We start from the raw sequence: 20,255 nt of genomic DNA on the forward strand, positions 1-20,255 counted from the left end.
AAAAAAGTGACACAGCTGTCTGGAGGGATGCTTAGCAGGGAGGTGTGTGTGTGTGTGTGTTGGCGGAGGTCAGCACCCCCCTCCTGTCCTCAGTCTAATCCCACGCTGGTGGGGCAGCAGCTCAGAAGGATGTCCATGTCACCCCTCCTGGAGCAACATTTCTCTTCCTAATCCTACCAGGCCGGGCTGGAAGAGGGGATGCGGGGATAGAGATGGAGGAGGAGGAATGCGGGGTGCAGCAGAGAGGGACTCACTCGGCCGTGAAATGCTTTTTCCCCCTGACAGACCTGATAAAGGGCACCAGGGACCAGCTAGCCTAGCCCAGCCCAGCCTAACACAGCAGAGCCCAGCCCAGCCTAACACAGCAGAGCCCAGCCCAGTGTAACACAGCAGAGCCCAGCCCAGCCTAACACAGCAGAGCCCAGCCCAGCCTAACACAGCAGAGCCCAGCCCAGCCTAACACAGCAGACTGTCTCAACCAGATCCTAGTCCCTTCTCAATTCTTTAGATCTTTCTCCAGCTCATCTCTTACGACTATTTGATCTGAAACGACAAACTGGGGGATATAGGAACATGCAGCCTCTTAATCTGCAGTCAAATGCTCTAACCACCAAGCTGTTACCCCTCCTTTTTGTCATGGCACAGGGGACTTAGGGGCTCCTGGCTGTAACTGTAACTTTGACTGTGCCTGACCTTCTCAAAGCCCCCCTGGAAGTTCAAGGAGGAACTGGAAGAGAGGCGTCCATTCCTCCAGACCTGCACAGGATCACAGCCCCCTAAAGCCCAACCTCTGAGATGTTATCCATGTACACATGAACCCGCTCACCTCTTGCCTGTCGTGGAGATGCAGGGCCCTCAGTGTGTGTGTGTGTTGGCTGTGGCAGGGTGGGTGATTTGGCACCCCCCCCGTGCACCTCTACAGCAGCTGATGGTGTGTGTGTCATGGGTGCATGCGTGTGTTGGAAGGCTACTCTGTCAAAGACCCGAGTGGAATGTCACCGGGAGGGGGGGGGTTCACACAGGGTTTCTTACAAGACACACACACACTTGACACACACACACACACTCACTGCCTGAGTTGACCTCCATATTCCCCTGATTTTCAGTGGGAGAGCAGCAGAGCTGTAAGTCACTAATGTGTTTGTGACAGCTAGGGCCAGCCTCTAAATTAATTAGGGTTCCCCCTGGTGGCCAAGATGAGTCAGTGAGGTTGATTGCATGCACACACACACACACACACACACACACACACACACACACACACACACAGCATAGTCTGGCCATTGCATCTGTAATGTAATAAAGATGTTCAACTTTAAAAAGACTAAATTGCAGCGTGGAAGTGCTTGTGAGCTCTGCTGCTGGTTGTGAGGGAGGGGGTCTCCTTTGGAGGCTGGTTGTGAGGGAGGGGGTCTCCTGTGTTGGAGGCTGGTTGTGAGGGAGGGGGTCTCCTGTGTTGGAGGCTGGTTGTGAGGGAGGGGGTCTCCTGTGTTGGAGGCTGGTTGTCACGAGGGGGTCTCCTGTGTTGGAGGCTGGTTGTGAGGGAGGGGGTCTCCTGTGTTGGAGGCTGGTTGTGAGGGAGGGGGTCTCCTGTGTTGGAGACCTTGGAATGGTTTCTCCCCTAGCAGCAGTTCATTATATTGTCTTTGTCCCTGACCATTGCTGAGCAACATGTCAGTTCCACCAAAACAACTTGTTCTGCAGCCCTCGGCATGGACTCTGAGCATGCTAGGGTAAAGGCAGGGGAGCAGGAGGTGTGGAGAAAAGGAGAGGGTGAGGTAGAGGGCTGCTAGAGTGTGGAGAGAAGGAGGAGGAGGAGGAGGTCTTGATGTCATCGCTCCATGCAGCCGGGTCGTCACAGTTACGACAGTCTTGTGTGACAGCGGAGTGGCGGACAATCTGATAACGGCCACCTTCAATTACCCCCCCGCGCCAAGCTGATGGCTGATGCACGTCCCTGTGTCATTTCCTTTGACCTTGAGGGGACAGGAAAGTGTGTCTTGTCTGCTTCCTGTTTGGTAGTGTGTCAGTAGTGTGTTACTATGGCCTGGGTGAGGCCCCGTGTTCAGGGTTATGGGAAGGGTATACAGTCACCAGTCCACTCTGGCTGAGGTCACACACATACCATATCTCTGCTGAGACTAGGAAATGGGACACCCTGTTGGACGTAGGGTGTTGAGCAAATGGAAAACGGGGCTAAGTAGAGAGGCCTTTCAAGAAGCCGCTAGACCGGCTGGCTGGCTGTAGTGCTGACTGTAGGACTGGCTGGCTGGCTGTAGGACTGGCTGGCTGGATGGCTATAGGGCTGGATGTAGTGCTGACTGTAGGACTGGCTGGCTGTAGGACTGGCTGGCTGGATGGCTATAGGGCTGGATGTAGTGCTGACTGTAGGACTGGCTGGCTGTAGGACTGGCTGGCTGGATGTAGGACTGGCTGGCTGGCTGGCTATAGGGCTGGATGTAGTGCTGGTTGGCTGGCTGTAGGACCGGCTGGCTGGCTGTAGGGCTGGCTGGATGGCTGGCTATAGGGCTGGCTGGATGGCTGCCTGTAGGGCTGGCTGGCTCTACTGGTTATCAGCAGGCTGAGTGAGGGTTGACTAATCTACATTCAATCTAGGTTAGACTGTTCGCATACCAGTCTAAACCAAATAGTGGCTGTAAACACCAGCTCTACACTAATTCCTTTGTGCCATTGCATTGTTCATGCATATGAACAAGAATACAGAAATCAACTTCCTCTCCTCCTCCATCCTGCTCCATCTTCCTCGTCTACTTGCTTTATTTGTTGGCACAGCTTTTTAGAACCAGACGTCTTGGCATTTTAGCTTGTTTACCATGTAAAAAATAAATACAAAATCTTTAAAAAGACATCCTTTTATTAGGCCTTGTTGCCTTGGTGGAAAAGGAGACGGTCGGCACGGTAACAGATGTTTGATCCTCATCAAGCCTGCCCGGTCTTCATTAGCAGGTTAATACTCTGCCTTTGGAAGCCACACAACTCCAATTGAGCTTTGAGACTGAGTTCCAGGCTATTTCAAAAAGCACAATGATTTATCAAAAATGGTGTTTGCTTCCCTGGCTAGATGGGGCCGCCTGCCATGACAATGTAGGGTAGGGAGGTGGTGGAGGGCGGGAGTCCGGGGTGATTATGCCCCCTGTCCCAGACTGCTAGTTGTCTGGGACTCTAACTAGCAGTCTGGGACAACTAGCAGTCTCAATCCTCCATTTGTAGCCTCAACAACAACAAGCGTTTCAGACTAAATAAGGGCGTCATGAAATATAGTCAGTGCAGCCCTTTAAGAAACAAACATGTCACTGTTAATCAGGCTCAGCAGATAGACACACTCCCTCCCTCTGAACGGTAGTGTGTGTGTGTGTGTGTGTGTGGGGGGGGGGGTGGAGAGTGGGGTGCCTGTTCAGCATAAATCTGACCGTGGCTGCTGGGAAAAGGCTGTGACAACGCCCGAGTGGAATAATGCAAAATAGAGTAGCAATGTCCTTTCCAGTTAGTGTGTGTGTGTGAGACTGATTTACCTTGGTAAGCTGAGCTGTCCGCAACATTAATTAGAGGCCACTGCAGACATGCTCCTACTGGCAGGTGGACAAGGCGCGTGCCGCAAACACAACCGTGCGTGTGGGGTTGAATGATGCGACAAGTGGCCATTGCAGTAATGAGGGGGGATGGGGGGGAGGGGCACGGTAGGCAATGAATTAGTGAATGTAAATGAGAATGGGAAGAGGTGGAGTATGAGTGAGATAATGGGGGGGGGAGAGGGGCATAGTGGGGGGGATGGTAGGAGTGAGATAAGAGACTCATTGTGTGGGTGTTTGACTGTCTTTCCTGTACTGTTTTTTCATGGTAGTGGCTTAGATAGTGCCAAAGATGCCTCATTAGAACACACACAGTCACAGTGAGGCCTCTGGTGTGCTGGTCTCCTGGTGGCAGAGATAATGAGGTGCCAAGGTCGTGGTGCCAGTCAGTCTCTGCTTGTGTGGTCCTTACCACTCCCAGACAGCCAGCTAGATAGTCAGGCAGCAAGCAAGCTAGTCAGGCACCAGGTTAGCTAGTCAGGCAGCAGGCTAGCTATTCGGGCAGCAGGCTAGATAGTCAGGCAGCAGGCTAGCTTGTTAGTCCAATTACCAAGATAAGTGGTAGGAATACATGGGTACAGATGGAGATATGGTTTGCCTGTAACTCCAACCCAGAGTAAATGAAAGTCATTAAACTCTTCCCTGTGTAGGGAGCCCCCCCCCCCCACACACACACACACACACACACACACACACCAGCTCAGTGCTAATAGAACTGAGGAGATGAAACAGGGCTGAATAGGTCATTACCCCTCTGTACTCAGATCTAGATGAGGAGGATGGTGCTGGGTGGTTCCAGTGAGGGATGATGTACTGAATGGATGAGGGGGATGAGAGAGAGAGAGTGTACACGGTCCAGGAGGAGAGGAGATGTGGATTAAACATGACACAGCCGTCAGTCCTCCTCACCTCCGACAACACCACACGCAGCTGCTGAGGGCAACACACACACACACTCACAGGTGCAAACTGAATTGAGAATGGGCTCACAGGTCTATATGATTTGCAAGAACATGCACACGCACACTCCTTCAACGCCAGCATGTATCAATCTACACGCTCAGATCCTGGCTGTCATGTGTTTAGGCTGTCAGGTTGTTTCTACGCCTCTCCTCTCCAAGGCAGCCTTTGCCCTGTAGACACGACATCTCTCTCTCTCTCCTGCACCCCACCCCCTCTCTGTCTCTCTGTCTCTCTCTGTGTGTCTGACTAACTGCCCCTCCCTTGCCTGCCTTGTCAGCAGACTGACTCATTTTGATAATCTTCACACACTGAAGACACCAAAACCATGTTTTGGAGAGGTTATTTGTCTTTTCCATTTCTTCTAGCTTTATTGTAGGAGTCCATGACCTATGAACTGTAGTCTTCCAGGGCGCTCCATCCCTCCATGGTCTCTCACCGTCAGACTGTCCCCTCCATCGTCATGCCCCTAAATAAACCCAAACAACATGATCAAACGGGGGAGCTCACTGGAGCAGGAGCACGCACTAAAGGCCGTCTGGGATCTGACGGCACCTTTTGAAGTCTGTAGAGCTTTGAGGCGAAAATGTCACCAGTCAGAAACGAGACTGGTCTTCCCCTCCCACCCCCATCACTCTGTCCCTCTCTGTCAACCAAGGGACAGAGACCCCATCCTCTCACCCTGTCACACACACTCACATACGCTGTCACACACTCTGCAGGGCCCTCTCGGGATTCTGGTTGGCTGGTAGAGCTTGGTGACGTTTTCTGATTAGCTTCAGTGGCTGGGAGAAGCGAGGGGCACGGGTGTGATGGTAGTGAAGAAGAAGAGGAGGAGGAGGAGGAGGAGGAAGTCGTTTAATGACTGCAGGCTGACAGGCTGAGCTCTCCATCACTGGGTTTCCTAGCCAGGTTAATTAGTAATGGGCCTGTGCAGCACTCACACACACACACAATATTTCTGTCTATGGCTTTTGCTCTCTATCTCTGTCTTGTCGGAGGGATTTGGGGCATGGAGATGGGGGCCGGCTGCACAGCAAAGGTGAGCAAAATGTATTAATAGAATGATACGCTGGCGGTATTAGTGCTCCAGACGATGAATTAATGATAAAACAGAACTAGGCACCAGGGATGGGGTGTGTAGGAGGGGGGGGGGGGGGGGGAGACAAGGAGGGAGAGAGATGAGATGGGGAGGGAGGTGGCAGGATGGGCGGGGTGGAGGAATACATTTCAATGTTAAGGCGAATGAAGAGGGGGGTGGGGGGGTGGGAAGAGAATTATGCAAATAATGAATGACTGTGAGGAAGATCATACTGTGTACACAGAAAGAGCTGTTCTGAGCTGTGCCTGTGCCTGTGCCAAAAAGAGAGAGGACGGGAGGCTGGGGTGAGTACTGGTGAAGGAATGGAGCCATTGTATGGAGGTGAAGTAAGCTTAGAAACAGGCTTCTCCCGGGTTAATCAGCCAGCCTGCTGCCAGTCATTCCTCCGCCTCTCAGATCCACACACTAGCAGACCCAGGTCCATGTGAAATCCTCTCAGCACATAAGAGGAACAGCAGAGCGTTCCAGTGAGTCAGTGCCCTCAGCTGGGTTTGGGCCCGTGCTTCAGCTGCCTGTGCTTCAGCTGCCTGTGCTTCAGCTGCCTGTGGGGCTCCAGAACTTGCTTCCAGCTGGGCTCGGGTCTGTAGACAGCACCAGTGTTGTTCATCTCCATCGAGGCACTGCTGACTAATGTCTGATTGGTATTCTCCTCCTCTCTCAGCCCAGCGCTGGGCCCTGTGGACTCACTCTCCTGTAGACCTCAGCCACGATGCCATTTCCTGTCGTTCCCTCGCTCGCCCGCTCGCTCTCTTTCTCCTAAAATATTCACACACTCTCTCCCATTTCTAAAATATTCACACACTCTCTCGCTCTTCTAAAATATTCACACAAAGTTGTTGACTTCCAGTTGTGTAGTTCCTTTCTTTTCCCCCCCTCCCCTTCTCTCACACCCCCGCCCTGCCGCCCCATCATTAGCACCATGGGAGCCAGTCAGCTTCAGATGGTGGAGCAGAGGGAGGTAGGGAGGGAGGAGCTTTGCATTCCCCTGGTCAACCTCCACCCGCCTGCCAAGAGGCGATAAGAAGCAGCAAACAAAGGCCCTTTAATGTCACTGTAAGGCCCCGTCCTGAGGGGGGTGCTGGGGAGGGGGCGGCTGGGGAGGGGGCGGCTGTCTTCAACTTATGTATCTGAAGTTAGTTTACGGTTCAAGTCCGTGTGTGTTTTGGTGTAAGTCACAGAGGTTTTAGGAAACGATAGATGAAAGGATAAAAGTGTCCACTCAAGGTTGTACTGTCTCTAATATCTCATGCTAAAAGTGAGGAATGGGAATAACTACTAGGGAAGGAGGGAGAGAGAGGTAGAGAGGAAAGGGGGTAGAGAGAGAGGGGGGGAGGTGGGCCAACCAGACAGCAAGCCGAGAGTTGCAGAGTTGGCAAAATAAATAGATTAATGCGTGCATTTTATTCCAGCAATTCCACTGGTGGAAGAAGGAAGGGTGTGGAGTTAATCTGCTGAGTGTGAGAGATGAGGTGAAGCAAGGGAACCCAGTTCTACTGCACCGGACCAGATTCACAATGATCACACTAGGTGCTGTTTGTTCTTGCAACCTAGCCACCGGCAACACTCACATACACACACACACACGCACACACACACACACACACACGCTGATTGGCCTGGGATGGCCTGGTGACCTCATTTGCTACTGAACCACTGTAATGCTTTCAGAAGGGAGGGGGCTAGTGTGAGCTGTGGTATCTGGACTAGCAGTGAGAATCGAGGAGAGGAGGAGATGACTAGCAGAGAGGTGAGGAGGAGATGACTAGCAGAGAGGTGAGGAGGAGATGACTAGCAGGGAGGTGAGGAGGAGATGACTAGCAGAGAGGTGAGGAGGAGATGACTAGCAGAGAGGTGAGGAGGAGATGACTAGCAGAGAGGTGAGGAGGAGATGACTAGCAGGGAGGTGAGGAGGAGATGACTAGCAGAAAGGTGAGGAGGAGATGACTAGCAGAGAGGTGAGGAGGAGATGACTAGCAGAGAGGTGAGGAGGCCAGGACCAGCTGTGTGGAGGGAGAGAGAGACTAGCCGTAAGGGAAGGAGAGAGACTTAACAGTGAGGGGAAAGGATGAGAGAGACTACAGGAGGAGAGACCAGCAGGGGAGGGCAGGGTTGTTCTCTATCAGCTCCTAGTCCAGCTCCAACACTTGACTGCTGTTAGTTCTACATTCCTCTGGCTGAATGGAGAGGTTGCCCTTTTCAGACACTTGATCCACCTGGATGAAATATAGCCTTTAAAACCCACTTCCACACCACTGGAATGGGCTTGTATAGGGGATCGGAACAAAGCCTGTCTGCTCACGCTCCAAACAGGACTGTTTATGAGGTTTCTAACTGATACACATCACATGACAATGTTTAATGTTCTTGACTGCAGCCAGTCAGTTGGATCATGTGATGGGGGGGTTATATATATCATTCTGGGGGCGTTTGATGTGGCAGGGCATTGGGAGGCCTTTCTGAGGTGTGGGGATTTTTCCTTGAGTGGAGGCGGGCTGAGACTCAGGCTAGCACTAGAGCTGAGGCTGGGGTTAGGGCTGAGGCTAGTGCTAAGGCTGTGGTGGAGGTTGGTGCTTCAGTGTGTAGCAGTACACTGTGACACTGACACACAATGTTCCTATTTCTAAACACCATTCATTTAGTTTCCTATTTCAGCCCTGTTTTGCTCACTCATGTCTGTATGGGTAGCATGCACACCACCTACGCACCAGACTGCCAGGGACAGGGCACACATACATGCAAAGCCCCAATGTCCTTGACCAGAGCTACCATCACCAGCCCCTGTGGACAAAGTGGCTCAGCGATCCATCTCTCACTGTCGTCCAATGAGAAGCGTTCACCCCATCCCCGCCAGCCAATGAGAAGTTTTCTTCAATCCTCCAGTGAGAGTTTTGGTGTGCCGCTCCTAGCAGCCATTACTGTCTTACTGCTGTAATCACAAATGAGAAATGTCCCACCAACCCCTTACTTTCATTCTCCTTCACCAACCACCGCTTCTCTCTTCTCTCCTACTCTCTGTGTTCTCTCTCTGTGAGTGTGTTGTGTGTCGTTGTCCCCCGCCCCCCCCCCAGCCAGCCCCCTGCTCCCGTCATGTCCAATCAGCATCAGCATATTCAAGACCAGGGAAGTTTCCCTTTCAGTGTGTGCCTCTGAGCACTCTCTCAGGAGAGGAGGAACCAGGGAGAGGGATGGGCGAACGTCATAGTGAGAGGTGGAAGGAGGGAGGGAGAGAAGGTAGATGGAAAGGGAGGAGGTGAAGGATGCCATGCTGTTTCCATATCAGGTAGGGAGAGAAGGGAACTGGTTCATAGTATCTGACTCGTGTGTGCGTGTGTGTGTGTGTGTGTGTGTGTGTGTGACACTGGTATGAGTGTGTGTATCCGTGGGTGGACATCCTTGTGCCCAGAGCAGGGTCCTCAGTGTTGTCCGTGATGCAGACAGACAGCCCTCTGCCCGCTATCCCAAGGCTCAGACACACACACACACACACACACACTGTGTTACTAGTGCGGTGGGACAGGTACACACACACACTGCCCCCGCATACGTCTAGCGATCAGAGTCCATCCAGCAGACGTTGTCCTCTCTCTATTTCAGGCTCAGATGTCTTTCACAGGCGTGTGTGTGTGTGTGTGTGTGTGTGTGTGTGTGTGTGTGTGTGTGTGTGTGTGTGTGTGTGTGTGTGTGTGTGTGTGTGTGTGTGTGTGTGTGTGTGTGTGTGTGTGTGTGTGTGTGTGTGTGTGTGGAAGGAAGGAAGGAAGGAAGGAAGGAAGGAAGGAAGGAAGGAAGCAAGGATAATCTGAGCAATAATTGTTTTTTCTTCCACTTGAACTCCCAAGAGTATGAGCTCATTGTTCCACATGATCAGATCTAGTCAACATGGCCTGGACCTCAGGAGCATGAGCAATACCACCCCAGTAACCAGATGGACACAACGCTTTTGTCTGGAAAGAACATTTATCCTACACCATCATGTGTCTCCAACTCAACCAGGAAGCAGTTTAGCTCGATAGGGTTGTAGATACAGGACGTATTTGAATGGCGATCCTAGAAACCACACACTAAATGGACCATGTTAAATGCATTGTTGAAGCGCATTTCTAACACCCACCAAGACATGCCACCCGCCATATCCTTGCCCTTTTGGTTAACAAAGTTTGGTTTACCTTTGGAGACAGACTCCCCTCCTCCACCTCTTTCTCTCTCTTCTCCCTTTCTTGTTTTTATTTTGACTGGAAATTGTTGTGGTTTATTTTCTACACATCTATCCTTTTATCCATGGCGGAAGCCTCGCTCCTAGTGGAGAGGATTATGCCCGTAAATACGTTCCCGGTGGTACAAAGCCTCAAAGCCACTCAGCGGAGAAAAGGGTCTTCGATAAGAGAGCCGTGTCAGGCTGAGCCCCCACCTCTTCTCCCCCCCCCCCCCCCCCCCTCACTCTTATTTCTTTCTAGCTCTCTTTTCTATTTCCCTCAGCCAGGCAGAGCGACAGACAGAGAGACAGAGGCTGGTTATGGGGCGTTGTGTGTAAAGTCTAGAATGTGATAGCCAGGTCATGGCTGTTTGGCTTCTCTGGGAGAAGGAGGAAGTGGAGGCTTTGCTGTTGTTAACCTGCCATGGTGTGTCGTCGTGGCAGCTAACTGCTATCACGTGTCCAGCTCTCTGGCTCCATGCGGGAAAAAAACGGAAACTCCCAGACTGCCGCTCTGCTACCGGGGACCACGTCAGAACAATGGTTCTTGTGGTTCACGTGGTCTTGTGGTTCATGCGACCATTTACCAAAAGTCCAATCGACTGCTTTTCATTGTGGGTCTCATTCAGCAGTGTGGCCTGAAAAGTATACACTCGCTCTTCCTCTAATAAACCCCTCCTCCTCCTCCTCATCTTTTCCCCCTCGCTGTAAGCGCTATGTACAAAGGGACCATGGGCCTTTTATGTACCCAAACCTTTCTTGCCTGATCTCTCTCGTGTCTCTCTTTTTCCCTCTCCCTGCGATGTTAGCTGTATGTACGAAGACCTTTTGTAGACACATGGTGATCATATTTCTTATCTCCACAGTATAACTTTGTGGGGCGAATCCTGGGTCCGCGAGGCCTGACGGCCAAGCAGCTGGAGGCAGAGACGGGCTGCAAGATCATGGTGCGAGGGAAGAGCTCCATGAGGGACAGGAAGAAGGTGAGGATCTGGCCGAGCACACACACACACAGTTGGTGTATAATGGCTTGAGTCTTTAGCAAACACTGACCCAGCCACGCACACACACACACACACAGACAGACAGACAGTTAATGCACACGTACTTCACCTTCACACGTCACATACATACAGACATCCCACCGACTTCACTGTACACCAGCACCGACCCAAACACACACACGCATGCCGACACACCGAGCGAGTGGAGGCATGTGAACCCAGATTGTGAAAGGCTGAGGAGTGGAAAGTAGTGTCCATGTGACAGCGACTGGTGGTGTTTCTTTGGTAGCTGGGTCTATTTCTGATTTGGCAGGGGAGTGGAGTGGAGGGGAGGTGGAGGGCGGGGGCAGAGGGGTTTCTGAAAGGGCACCGACATGGAGTGTTGGTTAGGGAGACACACATGCCCTGCAGAGACTGGGGAGGTCACAGTGCCCTGTTGGTAGGAGTCTGTCACTGAGGACACAGCGCCCCAGTGTTCATGAGCAGATTTAGTCAACAAAACAATTCCCCAACAACATTCCCCAACAGTGACCTATTGTGATGCTTGTGTTTGGTGCATTTTATATCTGTCTCCACAAGACAGCTTCACAACAACTTGACATTTCACCACTTTGCTTCTCTGACAATGTGACTACAACACAGGGTTATTTAGGAGACAGAGATTAGCTGGGCTGCAAAGGTTCTCTCTCCCCCATCAGTCGACTTCATTTTTCAGGCAGCAGCACCATTATAAACCATTTGCATAAGTAAGGCAGTAGAAGTGTACTTTTTATTCTTCCACAAGGGACCTACCTCCTCACACACACACACACACACACACACACACACACACACACACACACACACACAGCCTAGAGCGCCTGCTCCTGGAACAGGCAGCATCAACGGCAGGATGCACAAGGATTCCCAGCGGAGACTCAATCCTAGAAGCTCCACTTTACTGCTCCAGGGCCACCACTTTCTACCTCTCCCTTTTCTCTCTCCCTCCCTCTTTCTGTCTTTTTCTCATATTATTTCTCCCTCCCTCCCTTTCTCTTGCTCGCTCTCTCTCTCTCTCTCTCTCCCTTGGATTCTTTTCTCTCTCTCTCTCTCTCTCTCTCTCTCTCTCTCTCTCTCTCTCTCTCTCTCTCTCTCTCTCTCGTCTCTCTCTCTCGGATTCTTTTCTACCTCTCTCTCTTTCTCTTGGATTCTTTCCTACCTTTCTCTCTCCATCTCCCCAGGAGTGTGCACAGCTGTGCTGGGTAAGCCTTTTGTCAAATTCTGTCCTGAATTAGACTTATTGAATGTTAAGAGGTTTGAGAAAACACAGAGACGCCCACAAACACACGCTGACGAGACACACACATACACACACAGCATTATTGATGCTCACAAACACCCTCGCTCACCTAATTTGGCAGCATGACTAGCAGCTCATTTAATTTATCTATGATTACTAATTATAATCTTAAGGCTTGATGACCAAGGCTATTTTCTGTCCCTTCATTAGTCTCTGTGCGGCTGGGAGAGTTGTATGCCACAAACGTGGAGTGAAGAGATTAGGGCTGCTCTCTGAGAGGTGACGTATACAGGAAAGTACGGATAATATGTTTGGAGGCTATATGAGGAGTGTGCTTATAGCCCTGTTGAATGTAGATAGTGCTGGTGACAGAGATGGAGAGGGAGGGGGGTCACACCAGGACGGGAGGCCCGGCCTCACAGGGACAGGAGGCCCGGCCTCACAGGGACAGGAGGCCCGGCCTCACAGGGACAGGAGGCCCGGCCTCACCGGGACAGGAGGCCCGGCCTCACCGGGACAGGAGGCCCGGCCTCACAGGGACAGGAGGCCCGGCCTCACAGGGACAGGAGGCCCGGCCTCACAGGGACAGGAGGCCCGGCCTCACCGGGATGGGGCTGTGTTTATTCAGGATCCATTAACGGCAGCGTTTTCAACCTCTCAATAATTCAGTGGGCTGCTCCCTGCTGGGACAGCACTCCTCTGCCAGCGAGGAGAGGGGGAGAGGAGAGGAGGGGAGAGGCAGGCAGGCAGGCAGGCCAGGAGGAGGGAAGTGGGTACGGTTTGATAAGGAAGCGGGGAGGTTAGGGAGGGATGATGGGGAGGGAGAATATGGTTAAGTGGGAGGGGGAAGGTGCCTGGAGAAACAGATTGCCTACATGATGACTTCAACTAGGGGAGTTCAGGTAATCTATTCCCTACATGGGGGTGTTGATAGCATGAGGTGGACCCACATTTAACGCCTCTTCTCTGTAATAACACACTTCATAGTGAGTGGGTATCAATACAGCTAATACTGTTAAAGTGTCTACCACAGTCCAGTGTGACGAGTGTTGGCCTTGGGGTGTGTGTGTGTGTGTGTGATGAGAGGACTGGAGAGTCAGAGGGGAGGTAATAACACGTCCTCCAGACAGACACGCCCCTGCTCTGATCAAACGCCACATCACACCACACACTCCCGAGACAGACCTGAGTGTTGACGCCGGACTGATGATGCACATGTCCACACACACACACATATATACACACATGTTCACGCGCTTTCTCTACTACCCTACCGTTCTCTCAGAGAGATGGTCAGGTATTCACGTTGTCACAGTAACTTCACCTAGTCTGTGTGAGTTTATAAGGGAACTGCTTTCTAACCAGCTCAGGCTGAAGAGGAAGGGAGGTTTGGGACTTGATTTCAGTCGGGGCAGCGACTCAAATCAAGTGACTGTGCCCAGCTAGTTTCTCCATGACAGAGCCAGGATCTAACCCCTCACCCTCTGCCAGCTCCCAGCTGCTCTCCCACTGTCTCAGTCATCCTCAGAATTGGCAATCCAAAGGTTGACGATTATTTGGCGTTTGCCAGTGAGACTTGCAACTGTGCTTGTTGTGTTGTCGAGGTGATGGTTCCTTTCAGGGGGGGTGTGTTGTCTGAGTTGAAGTTGTAGAGGACTGCTGTCAGGGTGGTGTTGAAGATGGCTGGTCTCTCTCAGGGTGATGTTGTGGAGGGCTGGTCTCTCTCAGGGTGGTGTTGTGGAGGGCTGGTCTCTCTCAGGGTGGTGTTGTGGAGGGCTGGTTTGTCTCAGTGATGTTGTGGAGGGCTGGTCTCTCTCAGGGTGGTGTTGTGGAGGGCTGGTTTGTCTCAGTGATGTTGTGGAGGGCTGGTCTCTCTCAGGGTGGTGTTGTGGAGGGCTGGTTTGTCTCAGGGTGATGTTGTGGAGGGCTGGTCTCTCTCAGGGTGGTGTTGTGGAGGGCTGGTTTGTCTCAGTGATGTTGTGGAGGGCTGGTCTCTCTCAGGGTGGTGTTGTGGAGGGCTGGTTTGTCTCAGTGATGTTGTGGAGGGCTGGTCTCTCTCAGGGTGGTGTTGTGGAGGGCTGGTCTTTCTCAGGGTGGTGTTGTGGAGGGCTGGTCTCTCTCAGGGTGGTGTTGTGGAGGGCTGGTTTGTCTCAGTGATGTTGTGGAGGGCTGGTCTCTCTCAGGGTGGTGTTGTGGAGGGCTGGTTTGTCTCAGTGATGTTGTGGAGGGCTGGTCTCTCTCAGGGTGGTGTTGTGGAGGGCTGGTTTGTCTCAGTGATGTTGTGGAGGGCTGGTCTCTCTCAGGGTGGTGTTGTGGAGGGCTGGTTTGTCTCAGTGATGTTGTGGAGGGCTGGTCTCTCTCAGGGTGGTGTTGTGGAGGGCTGGTTTGTCTCAGTGATGTTGTGGAGGGCTGGTCTCTCTCAGGGTGGTGTTGTGGAGGGCTGGTCTCTCTCAGGGTGGTGTTGTGGAGGGCTGGTTTGTCTCAGTGATGTTGTGGAGGGCTGGTCTCTCTCAGGTTGGTGTTGTGGAGGGCTGGTTTGTCTCAGGGTGGTGTTGTGGAGGGCTGGTCTCTCTCAGGGTGGTGTTGTGGAGGGCTGGTCTCTCTCAGGGTGGTGTTGTGGAGGGCTGGTTTGTCTCAGTGATGTTGTGGAGAGCTGGTCTCTCTCAGGGTGGTGTTGTGGAGGGCTGGTCTCTCTCAGGGTGGTGTTGTGGAGGGCTGGTTTGTCTCAGTGATGTTGTGGAGGGCTGGTCTCTCTCAGGGTGGTGTTGTGGAGGGCTGGTTTGTCTCAGTGATGTTGTGGAGGGCTGGTCTCTCTCAGGGTGGTGTTGTGGAGGGCTGGTCTCTCTCAGGGTGGTGTTGTGGAGGGCTGGTCTCTTTCAGGGTGGTGTTGTGGAGGGCTGGTCTCTCTCAGGGTGGTGTTGTGAGGGCTGGTCTCTCTCAGGGTGGTGTTGTGGAGGGCTGGTCTCTCTCAGGGTGGTGTTGTGGAGGGCTGGTCCCTCTCAGGGTGGTGTTGTGGAGGGCTGGTCTCTCTCAGGGTGGTGTTGTGGAGGGCTGGTTTGTCTCACAGTGGTGTTGTGGAGGTGACGGTTCTAAGAGTGGTGTCCTGCTGATGCTACTTAAGGCTTTATGAAGTGTTTACGAAGGCCCATTAGTCTGAGATCAGCAGAGGAATCTCCTAATGTTTTTACTAGGGCTTTCCACTAATTCTCTCTCACACACACACACACACACACACTCATTCACACACAAACGCACAAGTTGAAACTTGGGATTTGGAGCATGGCAGGAGCAGAGCGGCTCTGTCTGATCTTTAGCGAGGTCAAAACGTTTAACGTCCTCCCTGTCAGGTATTGAAGAGAGGCCTGTAAACTTTAACTTGAGCTCTTTTGTTCCATACATTCATACAGTAGCGTGGGTTGCTATGGCAGCCTCAGTGACCTCGTCCTAATACTGTTTTTGTTGCTCTCATTTTTCCACCGTGTGGTGTTAAAGGGACAGTGCGCTCAAAAAGATTGCATCAGGCAGTTCCGTTGGGCTTTTCGGCGAACGCAGTGGAGGGCTGCTCCAGAGACACCACCCGTTCCTTTAGCCCGTAACGTCACCTGACAAGACGGAGCCGCCAAAGAGCCCGTGTCGTGTTGCAGTTTGAGTGAACGATTCTTTTTTCCAGGCGCTGCCTGCACCAAGCCCTGGGAGTGAGGCATCTGCATCCTATGGCAGGAATGTCGAGCCTTTCCAAGCTTTTAGACGGTGCCTGTATTCTCGTCCTGCCTTGCCCTCTCGGTCCCTTTAGGCCCCGTGGCATTTTAGACTGGAGTGCGCCACCTTCAACTGAGGTGGCATGCTGGGGGGTGGGGGTGGCTGGGGGGTCCGGGGGGGTGGTGGAAAGAAGGACAGCTGTCTACAACAGCGCTCACTGTCCAACAGGCGTTCCACTAGCATGTTGATATAAACTATATTTATAGCTGCTGGCTAGATTCTATCAAGACCGCAGCTGACCACATGAGCTCCTGGTGAGAGGATGGAACTTTTCCTTCTCCAAAACGACCCGGGGAGGGAAGGAGGGGCAGGGAGGGAGGGAGGGGTGGGGAGGGAGGGGAGAGGTCAGATGGAGGCAACATATGGCTGTCTATTTCTGTAGCTGTTTTCGTGTGGTGTGTTTCCTGTTAACAGCCTAACCTTGCCGTACGGGTTTAGTGAGCTCACACTGGGGGCCGGGGCAGGGACCGGGCTGGGGCTGGGGGTGCTCAGCCTCAGAGGCTCCACCATCCCCACCCAGCCTCTCTGACGTCTGGTCCCTTGGTGGTTGTCGTTGCCCCCCCCCGGAACCTCGTTCCACCGTCAGCCTCGTCTCGGAGGACCGTAAACAGGATTCCCGCTCTGCTCCAAGGCCCTACCAGAGTGCCATGCAGTACCCACTACCAGCGCACGAGCACGCACGCACACTCCTGTTTGTCATGCTGTCACTTTCCCTCAGAGGACAGCCTGTGACCTTGTTCACAGCCTGACAGCCTGCTTGCTGCTAGTGAGAGAGTAGTTGGAGAGGTGGACAAGTGCCCCCCCACCCCCCTCTCTTTTTATCTCTGTATCTCTCTTTTTAATGTCTCTCTCTCTCTCTCAGAGCATGCCTTCTGGGCTACCACTGTTCTCTCTTCCCTCTGTCACTCTCTGTCTATCTGTCTCATCCTCAGTTTCTCTGACAGTGGCCCCCCTGTTAGCCTGTGCTTGTTCTGGGCGGTGCTGAGAGTAAGGCTCGCTCCTGAAGAAAGGTGAACACAAGATGAATACTCAAGTCTGCGTGCGTGTCGGAGAAATCGAGGGCGAGACGGCACTGTCATGGCAACCACTCTCGGCAGAGAGTAGTTGCTGGTGGGCAGGGTGGCACTAGTGTGTGTGTGTGTGTGTGTGTGTGTGTTGGCGTGCCAGCCAGGCGAGGTGCTTGGCGTATTAGTAAGCGTGTCAGGTGGACCCCCCGCAGAGCCCTCACAAGGCTCGGGTTTGTAATCAGACACCTCAATTAGCAGGCTGCTTCACAGACAGAGAGCAGAGGGGCCGGCGGGGGGAGAAACTCATGATGCAGGATACATCGCCGGCCAGTTCATCAGCCAGCCAAGCCGCAAATCGCTCACTTTAACCAGCCGTCCAGCCATAACCAGGGCTACTTAAGTGTTAGAGATACACGGCGAGTGCACTAGACACATCTACCAAGGTCTGCAAGTGTATTGGTTTCCACTGATCTTAAAGAGCTTTTTTCTTAGAGAAGTCTTTTTTTTTATGACATTTGTTCAAATAGACACTCGACACCCTTACAAAACAATGTTTGGTTGCCAAAAATATGTTTTTCAGGGCGTGTTCCTTTTATGTGCAGTAGAATAGAGAGTTTTGGACATCCCTGACTGGTTCTGCCGAGCTTAGGAGAGGTGTGTTTGAGGTGAGTTTGAGGTGAGTTTGAGGTTAGATGGCAATCGTAGACCCCACATCCCACCAGTCTCCTCACACAGGCGATCTGTCTGCGCAAGAATGCTAGCAGAGCTGTCATGGTGACCAGGCCATTCTGTTCTGGGCTCTGTATGGGGAGCAGACTCACAGGAAGCAGCCAAACAGAATAGCCTGGAATTGAGTGCCTGGCATTTGCTCCAACATATATTCCCCTTCCCTTTCTCTCCTGAAGCTTGATGTGTGAATTTTTTTGCCGGGTCTGGAAACGCTAAATGACCCGCTCCCCCCCCCCCCCCCCTCAGCTGGGCCTGTCGGAACATTAAAGCCCATTGTATGTCCATAGAAAATGGAGCTGCATTTAACGCTGCTGAAAAGCCGAGTGTTCAGAGCTAGGAGGAGCAATCGTTTTGCCTGTGAATAAAACCCATCCTGGCTTTATGCTTCTACCTTCACAATGTAGCACTTGAGAGTGCACGGTCTATCTGCTTCCACTGGGCCAAACGGCTCCCTCACAGTCCCTTTGTTACCTGCGCATATTGTCCTGTCACACGCGCACACGCACACACACACACACGCACGCACACTCGCACACACACACACACGCACACTGGAGTGTAGGTGTGAGAGGTCGCCCAGACAGGAAGCGAGCAGCTCTTTGATGGATCCATCTTGTCATGTGGTGTTAATTGCTAAAGGGATGGGTGTCGCCTCTGAAGCACTCGTCTATTAAGAGGGTGTCCTTTTAAAGTTGGAGCTAAATTGCTTACTAAAGAACCGACCTGTCACCCGTTCACTCGCGTTCTCTTCAAAGGCTTGTGGTGGGAGGTGGTGTGTGTGTGGGGGTATGTGGTAGCGTGTGTGTGTGTGTGTGTGGCGCGCTTTTCATCTTGAATACTGCAGTTATGTCATAACATCCCTCACTCGCCACTTTCATAATACTACACACACACACACACACACACACTTCTGTTTAATTCAACAGGACAGGAGAAAACAACATACACTTGGACTGGCAAAGCAGCAAAAATAATGTAGTTTTACAGAGAATGAACTAATAACCCTTCTCTCTCTCTCTCTCTCTCTCCCTCCCTCCCTGCAGGAGGAGCAGAACAGAGGCAAGCCCAACTGGGAGCACCTAAATGAGGACCTGCATGTCCTGATCACAGTGGAGGACACCCAGGCCCGGGCCGAGGTCAAGATGAGGAGAGCCGTGGAGGAGGTCAAGAAGCTCCTGGTGCCTGCTGTGAGTACCTGGAGCCCCTGCTCTCTGTCTGTCTGTCTGTCTGTCTGTCTGTCTGTCTGTCTGTCTGTCTGTCTGTCTGTCTGTCTGTCTGTCTGTCTGTCTGTCTGTCTGTATGTGCGCTCAGCTGTTGTGCTGTCATGGCCTCCAGTGTTGTAGGTGTGACTGGGGCCCTATCCTGCATCAGCTCCAGTAGTGGTGGATCATAGGCCCATAGGTCTCCTGCATGATATCTAATAATACATTATTATCAGGCTCAGGTTCCACCAAGGTCGGGGAAACGGCGTTGGGGTATTTGGCTGTAGCGAAGTACCCCAGTCTGGTCCCCAGCCCTGTGCCCTTGTGTCCGTCCTGTGTGAGTCCGTGCTCTCCCCCCTCCCTCCTCTCTCTGCCCAGCAGCAGCACACAGTCCACCGTCTGCTCCTCTCATCCTCTCCCGCCCTCTTCCTGTTCCCCCTGCTCTGACGGAGCTCGCCACACGGCCACTGAAGGGGGGGGAGGGGGGCGTATCACGCCGCCTATACCCGGTTTCACACGGTGAACAGAATGTACGGACAGCTGCACCCCCAGTCCTCTCCGTCAGGAGGGCTGGGGGGGGGAGGGCGGAGGAGGAGGGGGCGGTGCTGACCAGCTGAAAGCACGCCAGGCCGCACGCTGCACGCCGCCTGGAATCAGGCTGAGTCCACGGGCGGGGCTTCCTCCACCACATTGCAGCGCTCTCAGTGTGTTACAGCCCTCCCCTCCGCACGGCCTCTCTGGCATGGCTTCAGTCAGACCCCGTGGCGTTTGCGCCGGCCGCCACCACCCCACCCCCCCCCCCCCCCCCCCCCCCCCCCCCGCCACTAGCCAATCCCCTCGCCTTGTTTCAGGATTAGTACAGCATTGTCTGCTCGTCTGTTACTTCTGTGGTTTAGTTGCTCGTTCGCTGTATAGCTCTCACTCTCCTTCGCCCTGCCTGCCAGAGTGTGCACACTCACACACACACACACACACTCGCACACACATACACACCCAGCTCAAGTCCAATTTCCACGCTAGCATTCTACCTAGTATAAGGTAATGTACTAGCCATGCATTTTAAGTGGTATCGAAGTGTAGATAATGGAACAGAACGGATACACACACACACACACACAAGTATCAGGCATGCACACACACACAAGTGGAAGAAGCCGTGTCTGTCTGTGATAGTGGTGTGCTGAGGGTGACGCAGTCTGAGTCACTGAGGGTGGGCGGGTGGAGAGATGAAGACAGGCACACACACACACACATGCGCACTCCCCCCCCCCACCCCCATCACACACACACTCGTGCACTAAGCCCACCCCCCGCCCACTCCATCAGCACAGAGCCGATGAAATATCTGTCAGTCTGAGTGTCGCCTCTAATAGCTTCCCACTTGTCCCCAAGAAGAGGTCTCAGGTTCCTCCTCTGTTAGGAGCTGTGAAGGGG

General features: G+C 52.8%; 1 protein-coding gene across 1 annotated transcript in view; it reads left to right on the forward strand.

Annotated features, from left to right (window-relative positions):
* The window catches only part of qkia (QKI, KH domain containing, RNA binding a), a 64,841-nt gene that overhangs the window by 19,188 nt on the left and 25,398 nt on the right, over nucleotides 1-20,255 (forward strand). The window contains 2 exon segments of the mRNA XM_047047552.1: nucleotides 10,708-10,824; nucleotides 18,663-18,806. Coding sequence (XP_046903508.1) covers nucleotides 10,708-10,824; nucleotides 18,663-18,806 — 261 coding nt within the window.

The sequence above is a fragment of the Hypomesus transpacificus genome, chromosome 3, assembly GCF_021917145.1.
Source record: "Hypomesus transpacificus isolate Combined female chromosome 3, fHypTra1, whole genome shotgun sequence".
Lineage (NCBI taxonomy): Eukaryota > Metazoa > Chordata > Actinopteri > Osmeriformes > Osmeridae > Hypomesus > Hypomesus transpacificus.